The 23,534-nt window shown below is 42.1% G+C and overlaps 1 protein-coding gene across 1 annotated transcript; it reads left to right on the plus strand.

The window, feature by feature from the left end:
- Window positions 1–366: 366 nt before the first annotated feature.
- On the plus strand, window positions 367–5,608 carry RSAD2 (radical S-adenosyl methionine domain containing 2; the record flags this gene model as incomplete). Its single annotated transcript, XM_084283281.1, has 6 exons — window positions 367–736; window positions 929–1,090; window positions 1,535–1,764; window positions 2,743–2,892; window positions 4,881–4,913; window positions 5,444–5,608. 6 exons carry the CDS (start codon window positions 367–369, stop codon window positions 5,606–5,608), a joined length of 1,110 nt encoding a protein of 369 aa, XP_084139407.1.
- Window positions 5,609–23,534: the final 17,926 nt, after the last annotated feature.

Here is a 23,534-nt window from a genome sequence, read left to right on the forward strand (position 1 = left end):
GGGGTCCTTGGGCGCTGGAAGTGCCCCAACCTCCAACGGGGGGGCAGCTGCCACACCAGGGCAGGAGGTGCTTTCGGTGAAGCGGCTCTGGGCGGAGGGTTCGTGGACTGGGAGAAGCAAAGCAAGAAGTGGCTCGGTGCCAAGTTTCCTTTCAGTGGGAAAGGAAAGCGAAACCCAGCGCTTCCCCGCGGCACGGCACGGCACGGCACTGCGGGGCGGGACAGGATGGGGCTTTTAAGAGAGGAGCTCCGGGCTCCTAGCTGCAGGTTGCGAGCCGAGGCAAACCGGGTCGAACCGAGCCTGATCGAGCCGAGCTGAGCCGTGCTGAACCTACCCCAGCCGAGCCGAGCCGAGCCGAGCCGAGCCATGCATCTGGGCGTGCTGCTCCGCCTGCCGCTGGCGCTGTCACGGGCGGTGCTGGCGGCGCTGCGAGGACGGCTGGGCGCCCTGTGCTGGAGCCTGGCGCCTCTGTCCCTGCACCTGCCCCTGCCCCTATCCCTGCCCCTGTCCCTTCCAGGCTGGCGACGGGGACCGGTCCCCAGCCCCTCGGCCCCACCAGCCCCCCACCGGCAGCGGGAGCAGCGGGACGAGGCAGCCCCGACGCCCACCAGCGTCAATTACCACTTCACCCGGCAGTGCAACTATAAGTGCGGTTTCTGCTTCCACACCGCCAAGACCTCCTTCGTGCTGCCTCTGGAGGAGGCCAAGCGGGGGCTGGAGATGCTCAAGGAGGCTGGTGAGCCTTGGGGGGACAACTGGGACAGCTGGGGAGGGATGTGCAGTCACTGTAATCAGGACCAAGTGGTGTCCGAGAAGTTATCCCTGTAACTGTCATGCTCAGGGTCCCTCTTAATATCGGGCACCGTGCTGGAAGGGAGCACTCAACAGGCAGTCAGGCTCACAGCAACTTTCTTTGGTCCTTTTCTAGGAATGGAGAAAATCAATTTCTCAGGAGGAGAACCGTTTCTTCAGGACAGAGGTGAATTTGTAGGCCAGCTGGTCCAGTTCTGCAAGGAGGAGCTGAAGCTGCCGAGTGTCAGCATCGTTAGCAACGGCAGCCTGATTAGAGAGCGGTGGTTCAAGAAGTACGGTAAGAGAAAATCACTGCATAGGAGTGCTGGTGTGGTTTGGGAGCCTTGTTGGGGCAGCCTCATGGAAAGATGGGAGTCTTGCTGTCAGTGCAAGCAGGAGATGGTTTGTTTGTAGTTCATTAACAGTACCTGCAAACCTAGAGTAACTACCAGTGAAATATTGTTAATTACATGATCTAAACAGATTCAGTCTGTTATATTGCCTCTCTGGTATAATACTGGAATAAAATAATAGCTCAGAACATCACCATAGGGCTGGAAAGGAGAGGGCATGCATTTTGAAGATGCCACTGCTGTGGCTTTTGCGGTTCATGTGATGATTTGACAGAACTGTACTTGGGTGGCACTTGGTGACAGATTACAAGGAAGTGAAAATGGGTAGACTCCTGACAACTTTCAGCTAAAGAACTGACTATTAATCCATTTTTAAAACTTGTTTTCAGGTAAATATTTGGACATTCTGGCAATTTCATGTGATAGTTTTAATGAGGAGGTCAATGTTTTAATCGGGCGTGGTCAAGGAAAGAAGAACCACGTGGAAAATCTGCATAAACTGAGACAGTGGTGCCGAGAGTATGCTGTTGCTTTCAAAATAAATTCTGTGATCAACAGATTTAATGTTGAGGAAGATATGAATGAGCAGATCACAGCTCTCAACCCTGTGCGCTGGAAGGTAAGAAAGTGGCATGTAGTGTAGGTTTCGTGTTCAGAGAAAGATAAGGAAGAAGTGAATTTCTGGAGTTCTCTGCACCTCTTATAACCTCAGGCAGATCTCCAGCTCCAGCTTGGGGTGGTGTTAGTGGACTTCTTCTCAGTATTGCATGGTGTTGAAATGGGTTATCACTCTTTCTGCACTTAAATGGGGTCCAATATGTCAAGAATATCTTCTGCTATGACATTTACACTTAGTTTCTCACTATTTGCTTCAGGGAAACAGGTGTACACATGATTTTCCAGGAAAACAAACAAACAAAGAAAAACATTAAAAGTGAAATTGTGGTCCTACTAAAGGACTGTAAAGAAAATATGGTATACATTTTAATATTCTATCAAGCTTCTGTCCTACATTTTTTTTTCCCCTGGGGTTTCAGAGTGTGTTGATGGCTAAGGCACCTTTTTCTTCAAAGTCTCATCTGTATGACTTGTCATGTAGAAGGAAGCCATTCAGTAGACAAACTGTTTCATTTCTGGGGAGTTCTATATTTTCTGCAATTATCTGAAGATAGCTGAATTTACAGCACTCAATCAAGTTAAAGTCATAAAGGATACAGATTGACTTGATAGTCTGCAAGGCACATAGTACTTATGACATTTATAATATAGCCATACTAATTTAGGTTCAATCAGAAGTTTGTTTGGGCTTTGATTATCAGTGCCCTTATTAAGAGCAAAGCAGTTAAGATTTCTGGGGAAATCTGGTTAGAAGCCATGACTGTGTAATTACATTTAGAACTATGAGATGGTAATTTGCTAAAAATAAATCTGTGCTGTATCCTTTGCATAGGATTCACTTAATCACAGTTTCTATCAGTGTGGCTGCAGTTACAGAAAAATGAAAGACATTGATACTGATGGTATTTGTAATGATGGCAGTCTGTTATTCTCAAGGCAAGTAAAGTCCTAGAATCTTACCTAGAATCTTTGCCTTCAGGTGTTCCAGTGCCTGCTCATTGAAGGGGAGAACAGTGGTGATGATGCCCTGAGAGAAGCAGAGAAATTTGTTATCAGCGATGAAGACTTTGAGCAATTTCTGGATCGCCACAGAGATATCTCCTGTTTGGTACCAGAATCTAATCAGAAGGTAAAATTGAGACTGTCCTGTCATAACTTTATTTTGTGGTTAGCTAGAAAGATTTCATGGAAATTAACACTTTTCCTATTAGTATTGGGTTAGAAGAGGTACAATACAATGTAGCATCTGATTTTGTTACAGTGGAAGCCAAGATTTTTTATTTCCTTTAAGTTTTTTTATTGAGCATGATGTTACTAATAGAAGAGTAAAAATTCTTTGATCCCAGTCCTGTGGAAGCCAATGAAAATTCTGTCACGGTGTCTTGTGGCCCTCTGAGTTAGGTGGATGTAGAAAGTATCAGCACAAAAACAGTAGAAACTTTATTTTCCACGACTGAGTTGTGAACTCTAAGCAATATCTAAAACCTCTGGAATCTTCCCCACCATGGCACATGAGTCTGATAAGGTTGAATGACAATGTAAACACACTTTGTACCGTGTGCATATTTTCCTAATAGAGTTTCATCATGACGTTATGCAGTGTCATTGACCCACATGAAGTAAAGAGATCATCCCATTCAATGCTATATTGGGTATTGAGGAATGAGAACTGGTATTTTTGCCTGACACATCTTACTCGTAATTCTTTCCGCAATAAAGCTGCATTTATAACATTGTCTATCCGAATTCCTTTGGACTCTTTATTCACAAGGAAACTCCTTGCACTACTGCATTGCTCAGCATTCAGCTTGCTGAGCTGCCATCTAGGTTAAATCAGCTGCAGTAAAAGACTTCAGTGCCTAAGGGTGGATTCCAGAACCTTTTTTAGATGTCTACAGACCCTATACAAGGCAGGAGGAAAGTTAAAAATTCACTGTTCCAAAGGTTTATGAACTAAATAAATAGTAAGTTTAGCCAATTTAGGGAATGCCTTGAGTCTCCGATCTCTTTCCTTTTCCTCTCCAAAGATTAAGACTCTTCATACATAGCTTGCTTCCTCATGTATAGAGAGCTCAAGCGAACAGTTTGGGTTGTCTTAGTACATAATACCCACAAGGGTATTATGTACTCCTTTCAGAGGAAAGACATCTCTGCTGACCTTAGCCTCAGTGAATAACTTGAGCAGTAAGAAGGTGTCTGAACTGTAAGACTAGGCTGTCATGGGATACTTCTCCAGTCTTCCTGGTGAAGTTGTGCCACTCAGCTGCAAAAAGTTCCAGATTAGCTGATTAGTCATAGAAGGTAAAAGTAAGAGAGAACTGGGGAAGGAGAAGCTGTTCAGACATAACCTAGAACTTTCTGCTTTTTAAAATGTATTTTCCATTTAAGAAGTCCTACAAAGAAAAAGTAGACATCCTTCAATAAGTTTGTCTCTCTTTTCATGTAGTAGAAGATTCTGTGCTTCTCATTTCCATCAATCCTGTGTAGAAGATAGACACCAAATTGATCAAACAGATTTCTTGCCTTGCACAACAACAAACTCCACTAACTCAGAGAATATTTTTTTCTTGGGGTGGTAGGGGAAGCAAGTAGGAGATGCCCAGTTAGCTGAGCAAATATGTCTTATTTCTGCTCTTGGTCTATTTCCTGGTGCAAATCTGAGAGCTTTTTGATTTGGGAGATTACTACTAATACATGTTTGTCTGCTGGGTCGATAAATAAATACCCTCACTAAAATAGTCATGTCATTTGTTTGACAAATAACTTAATCATTCCAGTATGCAAAATAATGTAATTACTGCTGACGTTGAAGTTAAGAGCAAACTTGAACATTATTTAGAACACCTTTATCTAGTTGGGCACCCACATTTAAATTTGATGTTTAAGACGTCATATTCAAATAATTGCTGTTTTGTTCCTGTGTTGAGACATGCTAGTAATCCTGTTACTTATTCTTGTAAATTTGATCCAGGCTCACTGAAATAAGTAGGAAGACACTACCTGGTTCAAAGATTTGGATCAGGCTTTGAAAGAGTAATTGTTTGTCTTGTCCTTGACTTTCTCAAGAGTGGAATTTTCATTTGTATATTAATTTGTTCCTATTTTGATATATTACAGATGAGGGATTCATACCTCATTTTGGACGAATACGTAAGTCTTTGTTTGATACTTGATATTTGCATGCTGACACATGCCCATGTGTACTACAGTTATAACCAATTTAATTTTCTCTGCATTTCGTAAAATAATGTTTACCATATAGTACAAGGAATACATGTCATTTCTTCCCACAAACATATTGAGTACTGAATATAAGACTGACCTAAGGAGGAGCTGACATTAGGTTGCATGCATAATCTTGTGAATCTTAAAGTATAGATGTGTCATTGCTGCTTTCCTGTAATTTAAAATATAAAACTTGTCCTGAAAGTTAAGTTTCATAGAGCCTACTTATTTTACACGTAACTGAAGAACAAGCATTTAATCTTCAGGGTGTTTGGTATGGCTTTGTTCCCACTAAGATGTGTCAATGCATCTAACCATGAGCCTCTGAGCCGTATAAGAACTGTTAATACGTTCACATTGGTTTTTGAGGGATTGCAATGCAAGTTGTTTAATTCCATAGAAAAATTAAGCTTGTACAAATTAACTTTCTAATGTCTTACCTATTGATTTTACAGATGCGTTTTCTAAACTGTAGAAATGGACGGAAAGAGCCTTCCAACTCTATCCTGGATGTTGGTGTAGAAGCAGCTATAAAATTCAGTGGATTTGATGAAAAGATGTTCCTAAAACGAGGAGGAAAGTATGTGTGGAGTAAAGCAGACATGAAACTGGACTGGTAACTCAATACACTGAGTTGTTACAGGTGCATTCTGTAATGAAAATATGTGTGTACATGTGTATATGTGTATATGTATATATGTATATAATGTTATTAAGTACAATATGGTAAATTATACAGACTGATGTTCAGTGCAATCCTACATTTGAAAGTGTTAAATGTTTTTAGGATGTAGATTTTGTTCTTATCTATTGTTGGGTTGAACATTATCAACTACCTACAGTGTTTTCATATAAATAGATCTCTGAAATCTACTTACTGTTCTGTTGTATGAAGGACTTAAGGGCAAACTGTTAAGATACTGACACACAGGAAACAGTGTTAAGATAATAGATAAGGTGTGCTGGCAGGAAAACAAACCACAATTAAAACGTACAAAAACGTATAAAAATCTGCAATTCATTATAAACAGCTGTAATGACTGGCAAGTGGAAACCCCTATCTGGAAATGTTTTCTGAGGAGGTCGTTATGGACAGGTTGTTGCAGTTCCTCACTACCTCACAAGAGGGCTAACTGGTAGGCCTTTGGAAGCAGCCCTTTTTCAGAAGTAATAGAAGGTCAGAATCTAGTTACCATTTTCTATAATAAACAATATATTTAGAAGGAAATCAAGATTAAAAAAAATGACAGTTTTCATGCTTAAAGACTGAACTGTAAAAGCATCTGTTGTTTTTCTCCCTCTCCTCCATATACACATATGTTTTTTGCAAAAATGTTGGGAGATGTAATTTTCTCTGAAAACATTTTTTTTTTAGTCACGAGAGATTATTACATTTTTCCTAAAACTTGAAAGTGAATTTCACTCGATAACGAGCAACTTCTTATTTCACATTGGCAATGACCTTACTTCTAACAAATATTTACAGGGGAAAGAATGTTTGCATTTTATTCATAACTTCCTCCATTTTCCTTTTATCTGCAAATATTGATTTATTATTCTTTATCACTCTCATACATACAGTTCTGTTGAAGACCTCCTCTGAAATGAATGAATAATATGTAAGATACTTCAGATGTATTTTCTCTTGAATACTGGCACTGTTACTCTCATGCTTTTTATTTTTTTAAGGCATGGTGTTGCAAACAACATATATCATGTACCTTTCTTTTAAAGGTTACTTGGTTTTCACTGTTGGCTTGATTGCCAACACACAGATATTAAGTGAACCTAACTGGGCTTTCTGATAGCTATCTGTGATTTGAAGAGATGACAGCACCAACGTAAAATAGAAAATAGTTTTAAAAACCTACACAGGCAATAATTAAATATGCTGCCTGATTTCTTGGTCTTCTGACAATTTTATAGCATTATAATTACAGTTTTTCAAGTGTATCTTGTCCCACCCCTCTAGAGTTCTGTATGAAGGGCACAGGAATGAACATTGCACAAAAGAGAAGTGAGCTGGCACTACTCATTCTTACTGTCTGCTGAACTTGATACCTAGACTCACATGTTTAAATATTTGCAGTTCAGCACACATTTAATGTACAGTGTAGAGAAAATTACACTTTCTTTTCTTTTCCTGATTGTGTTGGTATTTTTAAAGTTTTTTTCAAGATAAATGTTTTGTATTCACCTAATACACCTTCAAAGTTGAAAGGGAAAACACTTAAAATAGGAGCTGCTACTTCTGAGTAGAAAATGGTGCAATCTCTGAAAATGCAATGAAAATATTTCAGTTTATAATTCCTTCAGTTTCTATTTTTACCGTCCTGACTATAAATATACTGTCTCAATGGTGCTCTTTTGTCTTTTTTTTGCATTTCCCAAAATAATCACAACACTTCCAATACGTTTCAGTACTTTTTTTCTTGTATTAATACTAAGTGACATTTTAAATGTGGCCCACACACATTAACCCCACAGTCTTTTGGCAGCTGTTTCGCTGACCTCAGTTGGAGTTTTGCCTGAGTAGCAACTACAGGCAGCACAAATTTGTGTAACTGTGGTGGTTGACTTCCTCTGTGTTCCCATTGCTCAAACGTTAAGTCTAGCATCTTCCTCAGCACTAACGCTGCATGATAGAAAAGAACTATTTTCCTTTGCTGCTGGCTCAGTTCCAGCCCAAGGAAAGATTTAGTGCATCAATGTAGCACTAAATCTACCAGCTTGCTGCTTCTGCAGAAAATGCCAGCTGTATTGCAGCACACAGATGCGAGGCGCACAAACTCCCATTCAGAGCCAGAAATCCTGCCATTCTTCCCTGTGCATTTTTCTCTGTAAATGGCTATTGTTGTGCTGCAAGAGATCCTCTGTGCCTGAGGAGGAAGCTGCAAGATAAACAGAAAGGAGCTGAAAACGTGAAAATGCAGTGAATAGTTTAAATGTTAAGACATTGAAGATGGCTTTTATCATAAGGCTCCTATTTCTTATTTCTTAAAATTTTAAGGATTTTACATTGCCTCTTGCTACCATGTGTAATTAAGGAAATGTTTCTGCTCTGTATGATACTGTTTTCCAAAGAAAATGCCAGTTGTGTACATTGCAAATGAAGAATTTGACTAAAACAATTTGACAACACATTGAACTTAATAGATAGCTATTGGTATTTTAATATGCAAAATTTGTTTTTGTGTGAAAATAAAAATAAAAAAATGGCTGCAGCTTGATTAACCTATATGTATATATTTTAATCTGTAAACATAGTTCATGTTGGACTAAAAATTGATTTGAGGCTTCTATTCTGTACTTGGGCCTAACTTTCAGCACAGGACTAGAGGAATAATAGTGAATTCAATAGGGCTACTCCCAGACTAAAAGATTACATGCAGTGTAACCCTGAAGAGTCAGGATTTAAAGTTAAATCCTGTAAACACAGATACGCTTGATTGTATTTTCATGTGTAATCCCGTAGTACTAGCGTTATGGAGCTGTTTATATTTTTAAAATTTGTAGAGATGAAAGTTTGGGAGAATTAATTGATTCAGTAAAGAAGTGAATGTATACATGTATATACCTTGAGTAATGAATAAAACTGTCATTTAAGATGCATTTTACAATGCCCACCTTTTCAATGTGAAAGAAGCTTAACGTATTTGAATGCTGATATGAATTTTTGAATTATACTGCCACATAACTTGTGCTAAGTATTTTATATGAATATGTTGCACATTGCAATAAATGTTTCTGTTTTCTTAAGTTCGTCTATAATTTCTTTCTTAAAAAAAAAAAATAAAAAATACAACCCAGAGCCACAATAGCTGAATGTATGACTGCATTCACACGAGAGCTGTAATTCAGGATGAAGCCTGTATTTAGCACTGGGGTCTGCTTGCGCAGTGCCAATGGCAGCATCTAGGCCGCAGTGGAGAACAATGGTGGTGATTCTCCTCGTGATGAAAAGCATTCGTTATGTGCCTGAGTGGACTGTGCCGTGTTGGGGGAAGAGAATTAAAATACATTGTGCTGTTCAGACAACAGCCATTACAAAAGCCACAACTGTCCATAAATATCCTGGGAGAAACAGATTGTCTTCTCTCATGGTAAATAAGAGAGAAAACCTTGTCAGGATGGAGGAGTAAAGACAAGAGGCTTCTCAGGCTCATCTCCCTGTCTTTGGGTTGTGCTATGAACTGTTGTACCAGGCAACCCAAAAAGGCACTTTCAGCAGTAATTTATTGTGTGTGTGTTGGAAGCTTAGCATTTTTTCCATCTTGCTTTTGCCTTTTTTCTCCACATTCTAATGTCGGGCAGGTGCCTGGGCGTAAAGCCACAGCCAGATGCTGTTCCCAACCCCAATCCCTAACCCCAGGGGTGCCGTGCTGCTGCCCTCACCCCTCGCTCAAGGGAGGGTAAAGTCTGTGTGGCACTAAGTCAGCCAGACACCTGCAGACCATCTCTTCAGCTCAGTGCTTTTCCTTTGTGCCTCCGTTCTTTACAGAAGAAAGCCGTGCTAAGTGCATAAACGAACAACAGGAAAGCAGCTGTTCATTTATTTATTTATTTATTTAGGTAAATAATGCTTGCAAAAACAGCAGCTTGCCAACCATCCGTGACCATCATGGTTTCCTTCCTTTCCTCGCAAGCAAGGCTGAAACCTTTCCCTTGTAAACCCCGCGGAGGTTTGTACATCTCTCCTTGACGCGAGCTGGGACAACCTGAGCCGCGACCAAAGGGGCCATGAGGGAAGGGCATGAGGGAAGGACAGCGGCTCGGCACGGCCCGGCACGGCTCCCAACACCTCCGGGAACTCTCTGCCGGCTGCCAAGCGGGGAAACCCCCGGTATCCCCGCGGCCTCCGGGCCGGGAAGCGCCTGCCGGGGCCGCCAGGGGTCGCCGCAGCGGGGCGGCCGCTTCAAAGCGGGCGGGCGGCAGCAAATGGCGCCCGCCCCCGCCCCACCCCGCTCCACCTCACGCCGGAGAAAAGCCCGGGAGCGGCGCTCGCCTCACGCACCGAGGGGGAGACCATGCCTGGGGTGGCGGCGGTGGAGGAGGTGGTGGCGGCTCTGGTGGCGGTGCCCGGCCGCGGCTCCACGGGATAGCGCCGCGCACCTCGCCACCCTTCCCGGCCGAGGCTGGAGCGGCGCGGTAAGGGCGAGGCTGGGGGTGCTGCGGGGTGCCCCGCGTGGGTGTGTGGGGTCGGCGTGTGGGGTCCCCGCTCTTCCCACGTCCCTCAGATCCCTTTATCTAGAGGGATCTGCCCGATCCTCCTCCGAGGCCTCCTCCGAGGGGGCGACGGGGACGCGGCGTCGCGGCCCTGCCCGGGTGCCCCGGTGTCGCCGGGGGCTGGCTGCGGGACGAGCGCTGCGATCCGGAGGCGGCAGCCGCCCGCTGGATAGTCGCGATAAATCGCGGGCTGCGACAGAGGGAGGGCTGCCGGCAGCGGTGCGGCTTCCAGGTGACGAAAGGAGTTCCTTGCACTTGCCTATTTTCTGTGCTGCGATTTACAGAAACGAGCTAAACCTCCGTGGGGCAGCCCGTGCCCTTGGGACGCGACAGCCGCTCTGGGAGAGGGTTTAAAAAAAAAACAACAAAACACACCCCAAAACCAGCCAAGCAAAGCGGCACGTGGATTGACATCCACAGCCTGTGTTCTCAGGAGATGAAGTGTGCCATTTGGGGGAAAATTGTGGTGTTTGGGTCTCCGGGGTGAAGACGTAGGAGTTGGAGGTGTCTTCTCTGGCTTGTAATTTTTCCTTCGTTCACTGCAATTAAGAGATGCTATTGATATAAATACATATTTTTGAGGTGTCAGAAGAAACAATATGCATGATAAGGGTGCTGTCCCTTCAGCCAGTTCCCAGTGTCCCTTGAAACCAGCATTATTCTCGTGAAATATCAGGCCCTGTATCACTTTCTTTTTATATCTTCTAAAGAAGTGGAACAGGGAGGGCAGGCTGGTGGGAGAAGATGCAAGCTGTTTGCGTTTCCTCCGTGTTCTTGGAAATGCTCTCATTCCTCCCCTAGAACAAATTATTCTGTGTTCTACAATAAGGGTGATTTATAAATAGATCCGTTTGTTTGTATTGTTCGTGGTGTAGCCAAACAACTGTTTATGTTGTGAAATGGGATTGCTTCATTGCACATTAGTTTATCAGTGCTGACCCAGAAGTGGCTGCAGCTGAAGTTGCAACGTTCTTGTCCAGTGCTACTGGAAATTACATCAGTTCCAGTTGTCTGGTGATAAAACTTGTGGTTGCTGCCCTTTTCTTTGCCTTTGTGTATTTTCTTTGTGGATCTGACTTCTAGTGAAGGGTGTGGTGGGGAGAAGGAGGGAGTGTGGGGATGCTCAGGGCAGATTTGTGCCTTTAAAGAAAGTGCTTTGTTCGTGCCTCGAAGGATCTTTACAGCATAGGAGAATTTGGATGACTATCTCGTGATAATGTTAGGCAGTCAGTCAAACTGGACTGACTTGAAGTTTGTTACATACAGAACAGAAGCAAGATTACATACAGAACAGAAGCAAGATTAAATGAAAAGGGTAGGAAGGGGAAAATTTCCTTTTGCTTATGAGGTACTTGAATAAGATACTATATTTTTCCCCTCGGGATGAAGTTCTGTTCTTTCACTCCTCCTTTCCCTGGCCATCATGTCTCATTATCCTCTCGTGCAATTGGAGTATTGGTCATGATGGGAAGAAACCATCTGTGCTTGAAATAAGAGTACGATGTTTCAATCTGATTTAACTTCTTTGATTGAGATGTCCTTTAGGTAGAATAGAGTTGATTTTTGTCCTTTCTGAATCACCTTGATTCCTATTCTAGGAGCTGCTAGAGCAAATCATGTGTTTATTGTGTACAAGCTATTGTAGACTTTTGCCCTTGAAGCATAGTCTAGTTTTGAGTAGTCTTCATTACAGTCTGGACTTCACACATTTTGGCATTTTAAAGTGATAGTTGCGGGAGGGGGGCAAGGGGAGAGGAAGAGGTGTCTGTTTAACTGTTTTTGTTTTTAACACTTTTTTCAAGAAATACATTCCATGTCTTTGTTACATTTTGTGTATTTTTTTTTTTTAATTTTATTTTTCGAATAACTTCTGACAACTTTCCTTTCAGTTAAGCCAAAGGACGGGACAGCTGACTTAACCATGAGTTTTGGCTGCAGTGCCATACTGAGGGTATGAATGGCTTCAGTGTATCTGCTGTATTTACAAGAATGCTCTCATAGGCTGGCAGAAAACTGTTGTTTGCCCTTCCTGTGCTGATTCAGGGTAAAATAACAACTCCAGTCATCCTGTAGCTTGGTCTGTGTGTGTAGACCCTTTCTGCCCCAGAGAGCTGGTGTAGCAGGGGAGTCAGAACGTGTTAGTTTCTTGTCATGTTTCCTGTGGAGTTGTATTGATAGGCAGCTGTAAGTAGTCTGTGGTTTGATTACGAGATTTGCCTTTAACTGCATGTCTTTTCTTATATCTTGAGGTACAAAAAGGAAATGCAAAACTGTTACAAAGCAACTCACCACTCAGTTTGGTTTGGTAATTTTGCTATGCACAGCTTAGGCTGTGGTCAGCTCTTCTAAAAAGAAGACAAGATCCCTTCCTATTTGCCCCTGAGGAAAGGAGCTCATAACATTCATCTTTCATTTTCCTTTTGAAGGAGATGAGACAATAAGATCATAAAGATATATATTTTCTCCTAGTTCTGATGCCTGTGCAGAGCTGTTGGAAATACTTCTGCTTCTCTGTGGGAATGATTTTCTGTTTTTTAGCTTCTAGTGGGAATGATTTTCTCTTTTATGATCTACATTCTTTGCATCGCATCAGAAATGCTTACAGTTCTTCTGCATGTGCAGTCAGTAGATACTCGAGCTGACTGCTCTTAAAAGTTGGTTTTCAAATAGCTTGATTGTGTGCTGAGGGTGATATTTTGGGGTGGCACTGCAAGTGGACTTCCTCAAAAAAATGAAGAAAATGAGGAACAGAGAAAGTGAAACAATGCCTGGTACTTCCTATTTACTGTGAGAAAGCAAGTCTTAATCAGATGGTTCTAGTATTGTCAAGACAATGGTATTTCTTTTCTGTAGGATCACTTCCAGTGTTTCAAAGAATAGCAAGTGGGCAGCAGCTTGTTACATTGCAAGACTTGGCTATGTTATCTTCCAAGTACCAATATGTGAGTTTAATGAAGCTACATCCTGTTCATGCCGAATGGAAACAATTCAAGGTGGAAGAGGTGGACTAAAGCTTACCTCATACTACCTTTACCCACCACATACATGTAATATCCAAAGGATCATCCAAAAGACTTGGGGGTGAAGATGGGCCTTTCAGGTTGTGTGGAAAATCAGATTCTGACTCTGTATACTCAGGCATGAGTTCTCTATTGCTGTACACAAGTGCTCAGTTTTGTTTGCACTGATCACAGCTTTGCTGCTGAGCACCTGGGTTTGGAGCCTTTGCATTTGCTTTTGAATTTCAGTTGAGAAATTCTGCTGATGATCCAGTTTCTGGAGTGTGTGTGTACATTTATATATATATATATATATATATATATATATATATACACACTTTTCCCCTTGAATTTCTCTAAACAGTGTCTGGAAGGGGGCTGATCTGGCAGAGCTGTCAACGGCAACTGAACACTGTCCCGCCCCCTCTAGCTTTCCCAAAGCACTGCTTATCCTGATCTCTGGTGCCTTTCTCTTGTGCAGCACTTTGCCCTTGAGGTACGTCCCCTCTAGATTTGGATATGCTGATCACAAAGCTTTAGTTTTGCTGACCAGTGCAGGCTGGGAGCAGTCTCCTCCTGTGGCTGTTGTTGGTACATGCAAACCATGACAGCCCCCTGGTCCTGGTGGGGTGGCAGTTGTGGCGAGGTCAGCGAGGCTGTGCAGAGTACCTCTCCTTGCCCAAATGTCCCCTTTTGTTGGGGTGACAGACAGGGTTGTGAGGAGAGTGGCTGCCTCAGCAGGGTGGTGAGTGGAGATACCATAGTCTCCTTCATAGCTACCCCAATGTAGCTGCCAGGGCAGGGAACTGAACTGTACCTGAGCCAACACACCTTTGAGCTTGTTTGTGTATAGTTCCTAGGAACTGATGAAACAAATTCAATACAGCACTCTGTGAACTTGGTTACACTGCTATGAAGGTGTTCACATCTCAATTGCCTTAAGAAATATGGGCCTGATGTCTTAAGTAATGTTCATGCCCTCTTGGGAAGAAAATAAATGTTATTTAAATCTTTTTTTTTTTTTTTCTACTGCTACTTAAAGAAGGAGTTTTCTCTTAATTTCTTTAAACTGATGTTGAGAAATTCATGCATCCAGACAGAATCAGAGCAGTGCTCTGTGATTTGGGTGGCTAGGCTTACATCTTCAGTAAGAGCAATGAAAATTCAAGACCAAGCAATTATGCATTGACTGCAATATATTAGCCTGGCTTTCTAAGCAAATAGTTATTATGTATAACTCCCTCTGTGAATGTCTGTCTTTCACTGTAGCTCTTAATAACTTTTTAAACCTTTTTACTAATTCCAGTTACATTTGCAAGACAGGTAGAAGCATATCTCCAGTGAAGCCACCAGTTGTCTGACAGTAGGCAGCTTGGGCAGATGGAGAGATCCCTGCAGAAGGAGAGGCTGCAGCCTGAACTCTTCCCACCACCTTGACACACATGCCTAGGAAACTGGATTTTGCTGGCTCAGTTCCTTAGAAAATAACTTATGTTATACTGCTGCTTTATTTTTACTTTATCTCAAATCAAACTATTACTTCCTCTTTGGATATTTTAAATATGGAAGAAGAGCAGGAATTTAATTTCAGTGTTTAGCCCCAGATTACTTCATAATACTGCAGAAAGTGCATGATGGAGGGGATGGGACTACAACCCCACCTTTTTCTTAATATCTGAAGTACATTTTAATAAAATTGTGCTTCTCATAATGTTAATTCCTTTTTGTTAAAATAGCTATTTTAACTTGCTTCCTCCTTTTGTTAGTGTTTTTTTTTTTTGTTTTTGTTTTTTTTTGTTGTTGTTGTTGTTTTTTTTTTTTTTTTTTTTTTTCAGTAATGATTCATTAGAGACCCAGAAGCTTCAAGGATTTTTGTAGCTGTTTTGTATAAGGACTGTTCCCAGAATGGAGCATGTTGTGTGACAGGACACAAACTGATATAGTTCAGCTTTATTTCCTTATTTCTCATTTGTATTTGTTTTGTGTAAATATGGTCTGTTTATGCTGGTCTCTTTTGCTCACTGGTACCTGTTAAATACTTTTTCTTGTCTTCTGTTTCTTTCTTCGTGGTAGCTTGATTAATGTTATGTCATCTTCCTTCACATACAATGTATTTATTGCCATGTGTTTGGAACCTAGAGGAGAAAACATCTACACATGCTTTTTTCAGATTAATAATGCATTACTTCTACCTTTGTGTGCTGTCCTTTCTTAACTTTGTGGGGAAAAGTGCTGACCAAAATACACATTGAGGATATGTTTAAGACGTGTATGATTTGTCAAGAGCCAGTCCATATTCAGTTTTTGGAGAGAGGAGAAAACTAACATGCATACACGCAAAAAATGCAACCCTTCTTTTAATAAACCTTTTTCATTTTTTTTATTCCTTATGCTCTTTGTATTTCTGCTGTATGTTGACATCTTAGATCTTGAAGTTTGCAGGTGATGTTTCGCTCTGCTGTAAATTAGTAGGTCATGTTTACGTCAGTGATTGTTCCATATTTGTAGCTTTCTAGCAAAGATGTAGTGGGAATGTTCACTAGGTTTCACTCACAGCAGCAGGAAAGCTGGGAGTGGTAGGATGGCCACGGTCACTGCTGCAGGATGCTTGTGCCATCTCCTACGAGGTGTTTGCACTCACAGCATCCTGAGGTCTGGCCTGGGCTGATCCTCAGACCAGACTCACCATCTGTGCAGGCAGGCACGCGTGCAGGACTGCCTGGGAAGGTATGGGAGGGCTCCTGATGGATCAGGGTGACACCAAGCAGCTTAGCCACTGGGGTAAGCAGGTCAGGAGCCTGCTGGGCTCCAGCTTGCTCCTGAGGCCGCTGCTGGGGTCAGAGCCTTCATGCCACGGGTAGGCTGCAGGTGGAATAAAGCAGGCAACTCTTCTTGCTGACTGCTGAGAGGTGAAACCTCCGAAAGGCATTAAGCACAGTATGATGGTGACCTTTGTAGTTACTGCATACCGACACCAACCACTTCCTAAGGGTGCGGCATGCATTATCTCATCTCCAGCTCAGATTGTAAACAGTTACAAGCCTAGAAGTTAATGCTCTTCATCCGCTCATGTTCACCTGTAAGGTGTAAGTTTATCTCAGGGTTTCAAGCTAGCTTGTTTATCTTCTAAGTGACATGACAATCGGTGGCCTTGGGGAATGTTATGCTGGGCGTGTTTGTGCTGTGTTTCTTGCACTAAGCAGTGCTGCTGAGCCTGGCAACTGTCCATGCTGTTGTTGGCTCCAGTATGTTTGTTTGGTCCTACCCTGTACTTTGGAGCTATATGACTGCGAGGGAGCCCATCTCCACCGTGTGATTTCGTCCTTGTCTCTGCTGCAGTTCCTCATCTCTGCTGCTTGCCTGAGCAAAAGGCACCAGGACTTGGCTGGCATCAAATGGCTGCACTTCCTGAGTATCAGACTTGGTGGTATTCTGAGTATGTAGTGCCCCACACTTACCTCCTTTCTTCCATGATGTGATATCCTGCTGGAACAGCAGTCTTAGACATGGGCTTTGTATAGATCTGTGTCTGAAAATCCATTCCCAAGTACTTCAATGGCTGTTATTTGGGGTGAAGTATGTAATTCTTGCTTGTTTTCCCGTGCCCTCTGCATCTGTGCAGAGGCACGTTAGTAGGATGATAACCCACTTTTCTTTCATCTTTTGTTTCAGGTTGACATCGTTTGAAAAATCTGACTTGAGAGGGAGCAGCAATCTAGTTCTAGCTTCAGTTCACGTTGGATATTTAGTTTAAAATCAGGTTATGACAAATCCTTAGACGACTCATAAATCCGAAAAGTGTGATAGTTTTTTTAGCAAACTGTCAGTTAGTGCTAAATATTTTCACCAGTCATTTCACATTTCCATTAGCTCCTTAAACAGCTGAGGTTCACAGATTTGAATGGAATATAATGTTTATGGCTGTGTTCACTGCCTTTCAATTTAGACTACTGCTTTGAAGCTTTATTGTAGTTTGAGGTGGAAGTGTTTTCAGAAAGTTGATCATGTGTTTGATTTCTGTTGTCTGAAAAGATCTGCATGGCTTGTTTTTTCCCTCGTCCCCCTCCATAATTCTACTATCCTGGTCTCCAGACCAACACTGGCCTGTTTGTTATCTTTCATTGGTGGAAATTGTCCCATTTGAATGGGATGGGTTGGTGTAGCTGTAAATATCAAAGGAACAGGAATCAAAGAATCATGGAGTATCTGGAGTTGGAAGAGGCCCTAAGGATCATCGAGTCCAACTCCTGGGTCTGCTCAGGACCACCCAAAATCAAACCACGTGTCTGAGAGCACTGTCCAAATGCTCCTTGAACTCTGTCAGGCTCAGTGCCGTGACCACTGCCCTAGGGAGCCTGTCTCAGTGCCCAACCACCCTCTGGGTGCAGACCCTTTCCCTAACCCCCAGCCTGACCCTCCCCTGTCCCAGCTCCATGCCGTTCCCTTGGGTCCTGTCTCTGTCCCCAGAGAGCAGAGCTCAGCGCCTGCCCCTCCGCTCCCCTCGTGAGGGAGCTGCAGGCCACCATGAGGCCTCCCCTCAGCCTGCTCTGCTGTGGGATGAACAAACCCAGGGACCTAAGCCGCTCCTCTCTAGACCCTTCACCATCTTTGTAGCCTTTCTTTGGATGCTCTCTAATGGCTTTATGTCCCTCTGATACTGCGGTGCCTGAAACTGCACGCAGTGCTCGAGGTGAGGGCTCAGCAGCGCAGACTGGGAGAGTTGAGGCTGAGGAAGGGTTGAGCCATCACATCCACTCATCGTGCCAATAAAAGTGTTATACTTTTTCTGGCAAGCAAACCTGCAGCTTCAGGAGGGATCACTGGAAGGCAGCAGGGGCACTTGGGATTCCTGCTTTTTCCTCTCACCTTTCCTCATACAGCTTCAGTTCTCACCCCTCGAGGCTGACCTGCTCTTTTCATTGAAATAACTGCGTATTTTTCAGTGTGATACCATAAAATTCTAATCTTCAAGTGTGAAAGAAGGACAAAGATGGTGCTCTTCTCTCGTCTTTCTGAGTAACAACTTTTGTGCTGCCCTAGACAGTGTTAACTAGAACTATCCCTCGGAGAGGGCCGGAGTAAACCAGTATGTGGATGTGCACATCTGTATGTTCTATCAAAGTCACCTTAATTAACATGAAAATCCACTTCTAAATATTTAGGGAGCTTTCATATGTGACTTCTTTAACGTGTGACATGGGAATTGTCCGCTACTATTGTTTGATGGTTTTGAAGAACTTGGAATATTCAGGGTTTGATGTGAAAGAGGAAATTCTGTCTCAAATTCTTTGCAGTGAAAGTAACTTAGGGGAAGTAGGCTTAGAAAATGATGCAGTCCTGCCTGTGCAATCTTAAATGAGGACATGAGATATAGGCACATCATATTTTAATGCATGTACAAATGCTTAAGAGGGCTTCAATAGCTCTGTCTTCTGTGGTGCATCATGATATGCTTAGGGATTCTAAGTGTGTCAAGTTGACTTTTTCTTTAATTTAGGTGGCTTATGCCATTTATAATTAATATAGACCTACGATGTTGAGAACTCTGCAGGGATCAGAGATTTTGTGATTTGCCTGAGATTTTTTTTCAAAATACAATGTTCTCATATTTCTCTAAAACTCTCTGTAAGTTTGCTTTTAATAATAGTAATAATAAACCACTTCAATTTCTTTTCTTCTAATCAGCACTCATTCAGTACATTGAAACAAATAAAAAGAGGATATATTTTAAATAAGGATAGTTTGCATGAATTATTTCCTAAAAGAAGTACTTGTTGGTTTTTAATGTTGCTATTTCCTATGGATGTTAACAGTTAACTAATTTAATGGAACTGTAAAAGAAAACAAGATATGAGCTGCCCAGAAAAGAAGAATGCAAATACAGTTAAAAAAAAGTGGTTGTTCTCTGAATGCAGTATGCTTAGGCAGGTGTAATCTATTCTGGGTATGTACCACATATGCAAAGCACATAAATACAAAAAGTGGCTTCGGGGCAGTCTGTCTCAAAACAAACGAGTGTTGGGCATCTGGTGCTACACATTAAAAGTTCGTATACTTGAAGATGTAAAGACTTGAGTAGATGTAAATGAGTGAGCAGTGCTGTACGGCAGGCAAGACTGGAGTTAGTTCAGAGCCTTCTTGGATCGTCTGTTGTTAGCAGTGGAGCAGTCGGCCTGAATGAGGGCCTTTATTGCCATGGAGTTATGAATTACAGCATTGCATACCATGCTCAAAATGAGTAGCAGCGTACACAGAGAAGGGGCTGTGTACTCTGTATACAGAGCTGTATTTTCCTTACCAGTGGTTCTTGTTCAGATCATTGCCATCTTCTTTTACACTCTCCCCCTTTCCCTGTGTTCTCTTGAGTCTTTGTCTGTGTAGGGGGGTTTAGCTTTTGTTTGCTTGGTTTTTAGGCTAAATATTAAATTTGAGACAGAAAATTAGAAGATAAATTCCATATCTAACTCCTTTTACCATCAAAGGACCATTATTCTCTCAGCTGATACAGTGCCTCTAGTAAGTGTACTGATACAACACAGACATGGGAAGAGCAACGACAGTCACTGTACAGTTTTCATCCTATAGCTGTGGGGGGAGTACCCCCAACAAAATACCACTGCTATAGGGAATGTGTATTTGGGGATAACACTGTGCCACCAACTTCTTGCCTCCCTTGTTTTGGCAGTGCAGCTTCACTGCCAGTCCAGTTCTGTCCATATAGCTGTAGGCTACGTGGAATGCAGTTGTACTCCTGGTAAAATCCCATAGTATGTGAACAGTTTGAGATCCAAGAGAAATTACTTCATATATTTCTGTTCACCTAGTCAGTTTCGTGTGCTCAAGTTTTGAGACAGACTGTAAGTGCTTCAGGGCTGCAGAAATATGAATCTAGGTTATTCAAAAATTTCCTTCATAAAGTATCCTACTGAATAACAGTAGTATTGTGTTATATATTTCAAAGTGTCTGAGATGAGTAGCAGTCCCTCAGTGACTGGTTGTCGAAATGAGGTTAGGTTAAATCTGTGCAGAATTTTAGGTCAGCTTGAGGCTGCCCTTAAACAGTGGTTTAAGTGAATAATAGCTTTGAGGAGTATTTGCAAATGGAGGAAGAAAAAAATTGCTTTATGTTCTCATACATGTCTGAAGGATGGTTAGAAATTTTCCAAAACTCAGCCTTTTTCTGCTTAATACCACTTGGTACTTCCATCCAGATCGTAGTCAAATTATTTTAATATTTATTCTTAAAAAGCTAGACTACCAAGCCATGTGGGAAATGCAAGTTTTTCACCACATTGTATTGCAAATGTTTAAAGTGACATGCCTGCATCTTCCTTTTTATAAGAATCTATACAATATCTCTTCAACTTAACTAAATTTAAAGAGCATTTGGAGGGATTACAAAACCTTCTACAGTACAATAAATATGCAATGCTGATTTCGTTATGTTAACAGTAGCTTTTAAATGTTTGTTCTTCACTGGAGGGAAAAATAAATATAGGGGAGACATCTTCCGTTCCAACTTCTTAATGAGCAGGTGTGCAGGGGGAGTTGTCTTCTCATGAAGGCTTAATTGTGTGTGCTTTCCTATTGCACATATGGTAAACCTGGTAGTTAAATACAAGTTAAGACCACCTCTTCTTATGAGTCTAAAATGACAAGGCTTCTTTTGTCAGTGCATCCAGGAGTTAGCTGAGTACTAATAGCTGTCACATTCAAAGCAGACCTGGTAATTAAATCTTCTGGTCTATCATGTTGGAAATTTATTACTCTTCCCTGCTTTCAGCACACAATATCTCATGTATTGGTGTGAATAGATCTATTAAAACAGCTTCTTTCATTACTTTGAGCACTTCTATCTTCGTGAAATTACATCGCTGCTTTCTGGAAGAAGCTTGCTAAAAGCTTCCCACGTGGGCTCTGATAAGAAAGCATCTTATTGTCATGAATCAGCTAGATGAATAACTGTTCAGCTGTGGTAGTCTGAGTGATATTTTCCAAAAGAGAATGATGTGGAATTTGTATGGGGTAAAACAGAAGGGAAGAAAGGGAGGATTGTAGCAGGTGGGTGGCTTCAGATGCTGCTCTTGGGAGGCCATGGGAATTTCACTTCTTGACTTGAAGGACACACTGACACTGAAAACTCCTATATTTTTTCTGTTTATTAAATTGTACAGTTACATCCTGTTTACATGTTTCAAGATGTAAGTCCTCTAGCACAGGGATCACAGGATTTGGGTTTGGTTGTGGCACTGTGCACAGCCGTGGTCACACCCTGTGACCAATGCATTGTTCCCCGGCTCCTCCACTGCCTAAGGGGGCGATTGCTGCCAAGGGGGTCTCATCTTCACCCTGCAATTCTTACCTTATTGACAGTATATGGCTGCACAAATGCAGCCTCCTGACAACATTAAGGAAGCCAGTGAGGTTATTATGTTTTGCATAATCACACATTGTCCCCACCATAAGTAAAAGTGAGAATCGAAAGCTGAAATTGTGCATATAAACTGTCACATTTCATACTCTTTCCCACGTGTCCCTAAGCTTTTGTCCTTGGACCCTGCGGCTACCGGGCCATGAGCTGTATCATCAATTCTGACAGAGTGGAGTGGAGGGAGATGAGTTTCACGGCCGTTCATGCCTCCTGGCTACTCTTGGCTGACACAAAAAACAGATGAACCATGGGCTGTCACACAAATATAGAGCAGATCCCACAGCCTTTCTTTCCGCATCTGTCACTGGTCCTGTGCTGAGCCTGACACAGGTTTTCTAATTCTGCCTGTCAGCTTGTGGCTTTGTACAATGGAGCTTTCTTGTTAAGAGAGGCATTATAGCATGTCAGCGAAAACACACTGGGTGAATGGAGCAGCAGCTGACTGGGAAATATTAACAAGTAGATGTCTGCGGGAAATAAACTGGGAATGAAGATGCTCCAGAAGGACTGGGCCTAGACCAGACAGCATTTCACAATTTCATTTTTTTTAAGAAGAAGCCAATTATGCTGATTACCAGTCTGTTGTTCCCAGATTTCAAAGATAACTAAGCAGCCACAGAAACAGATTTATTTTTAATGAGTGAAACCAAATGTAGATATGCAGGATGTTGCTGAATGCAGTCAAATTTCTTAGCGTAAAGTTTTCTGGACATCCATAGCACATGGGACAGACGCTTGGAAGGCAGGAGCTCTGCAAAGATTCAAGGGAACACAGTGGACATGGAGCTCCATTTAAGTTACCAGTGCATTGTTAGAAGGAGTGGAGAGAGGGCCAGGGATTAAATTGTCTTTGGCTGGGATTTGTAAAACAAGTATTTTTCTCTTTGCACAGCAATGACAGTAATACACAAATTCTGCATCTGGTCCTAGTATTCACATCTTTAAAAGGTCTTTTTAAAACTCATAGGAGGTATAGAAAAAGAGCCACAAGAATTACTAGTGCCAAAACAACTCCTGGTAGTGATTTAATGGGGAAAAGGATGAATTATTAACATCTTTTATTTACTCCTGCATTTCTATTTTATGGATCCATGTCCAGGTAATTTTTGACAGGCTTCCTGTCATCCGAAGATAGATGCCTAAAATAGGTCAGATGGGTTGCTGTGTCAGGTGCATCTCTGTGCAATAGGGTGTCCTCCAGCACCAACAGAGCAATGTCATGGGGAGGGCTGATCGGAAATAGGCAGCTGGTTCTTCAAACAGTAGTGAAAAATGATCAGAAGAAAATGGTCTGAGAAGATGATTGAAAGGAGTTTTTATTGTTGTTTTTGAGCAAATTAAAACACACTCAAAAAAAAAAAAAAAAAAAAGGAATTAAAGGGGTAAGGTGGCATGCAAGGAATATAATTTCTTTAGAAATACTTCTTAAAATCGTATTTCATTGGTTGAAGCCCAAGAAAAGGAGGAAGATTTTGAGTAAGTATTTTGTCTGTCTGACTGATCAGAAAGAAAAGACTTTTATGTATATTTATCCATGTTCTTTCTGCACGATTTAGGGAGACTGGATCTCATTACATACAATGCTCAGCCCACAGGCTGGGTGACTGGCAGGATGCTGGCTAATCAAGGAAGAGCCTCTTGGGAAAGCCTTGTGTGGGAGGGGAGATAAGAGCTTTGTCTTTCTCTGTGTAGAGATTAACCTAGTAGCTGGGTATCTCCAGGAAAATGCCAGAGAGGAAGACTGAAATTTCTCCGTGGATACAGGGAGAAAGGCCTGCAATAGGAGGTAAATCCATGAGATCCCTCTGTAGAGAGGCTAGCTGAATTTTTGGGGCTGTAAGAAACAAACCCAGGAGGCTGTAAGAAACAGCAGAGCACTGACAAAAAGGA

Source organism: Netta rufina (genome assembly GCF_964035555.1).
Source record: "Netta rufina genome assembly, chromosome: 3".
NCBI classification, from domain to species: Eukaryota; Metazoa; Chordata; class Aves; order Anseriformes; family Anatidae; genus Netta; species Netta rufina.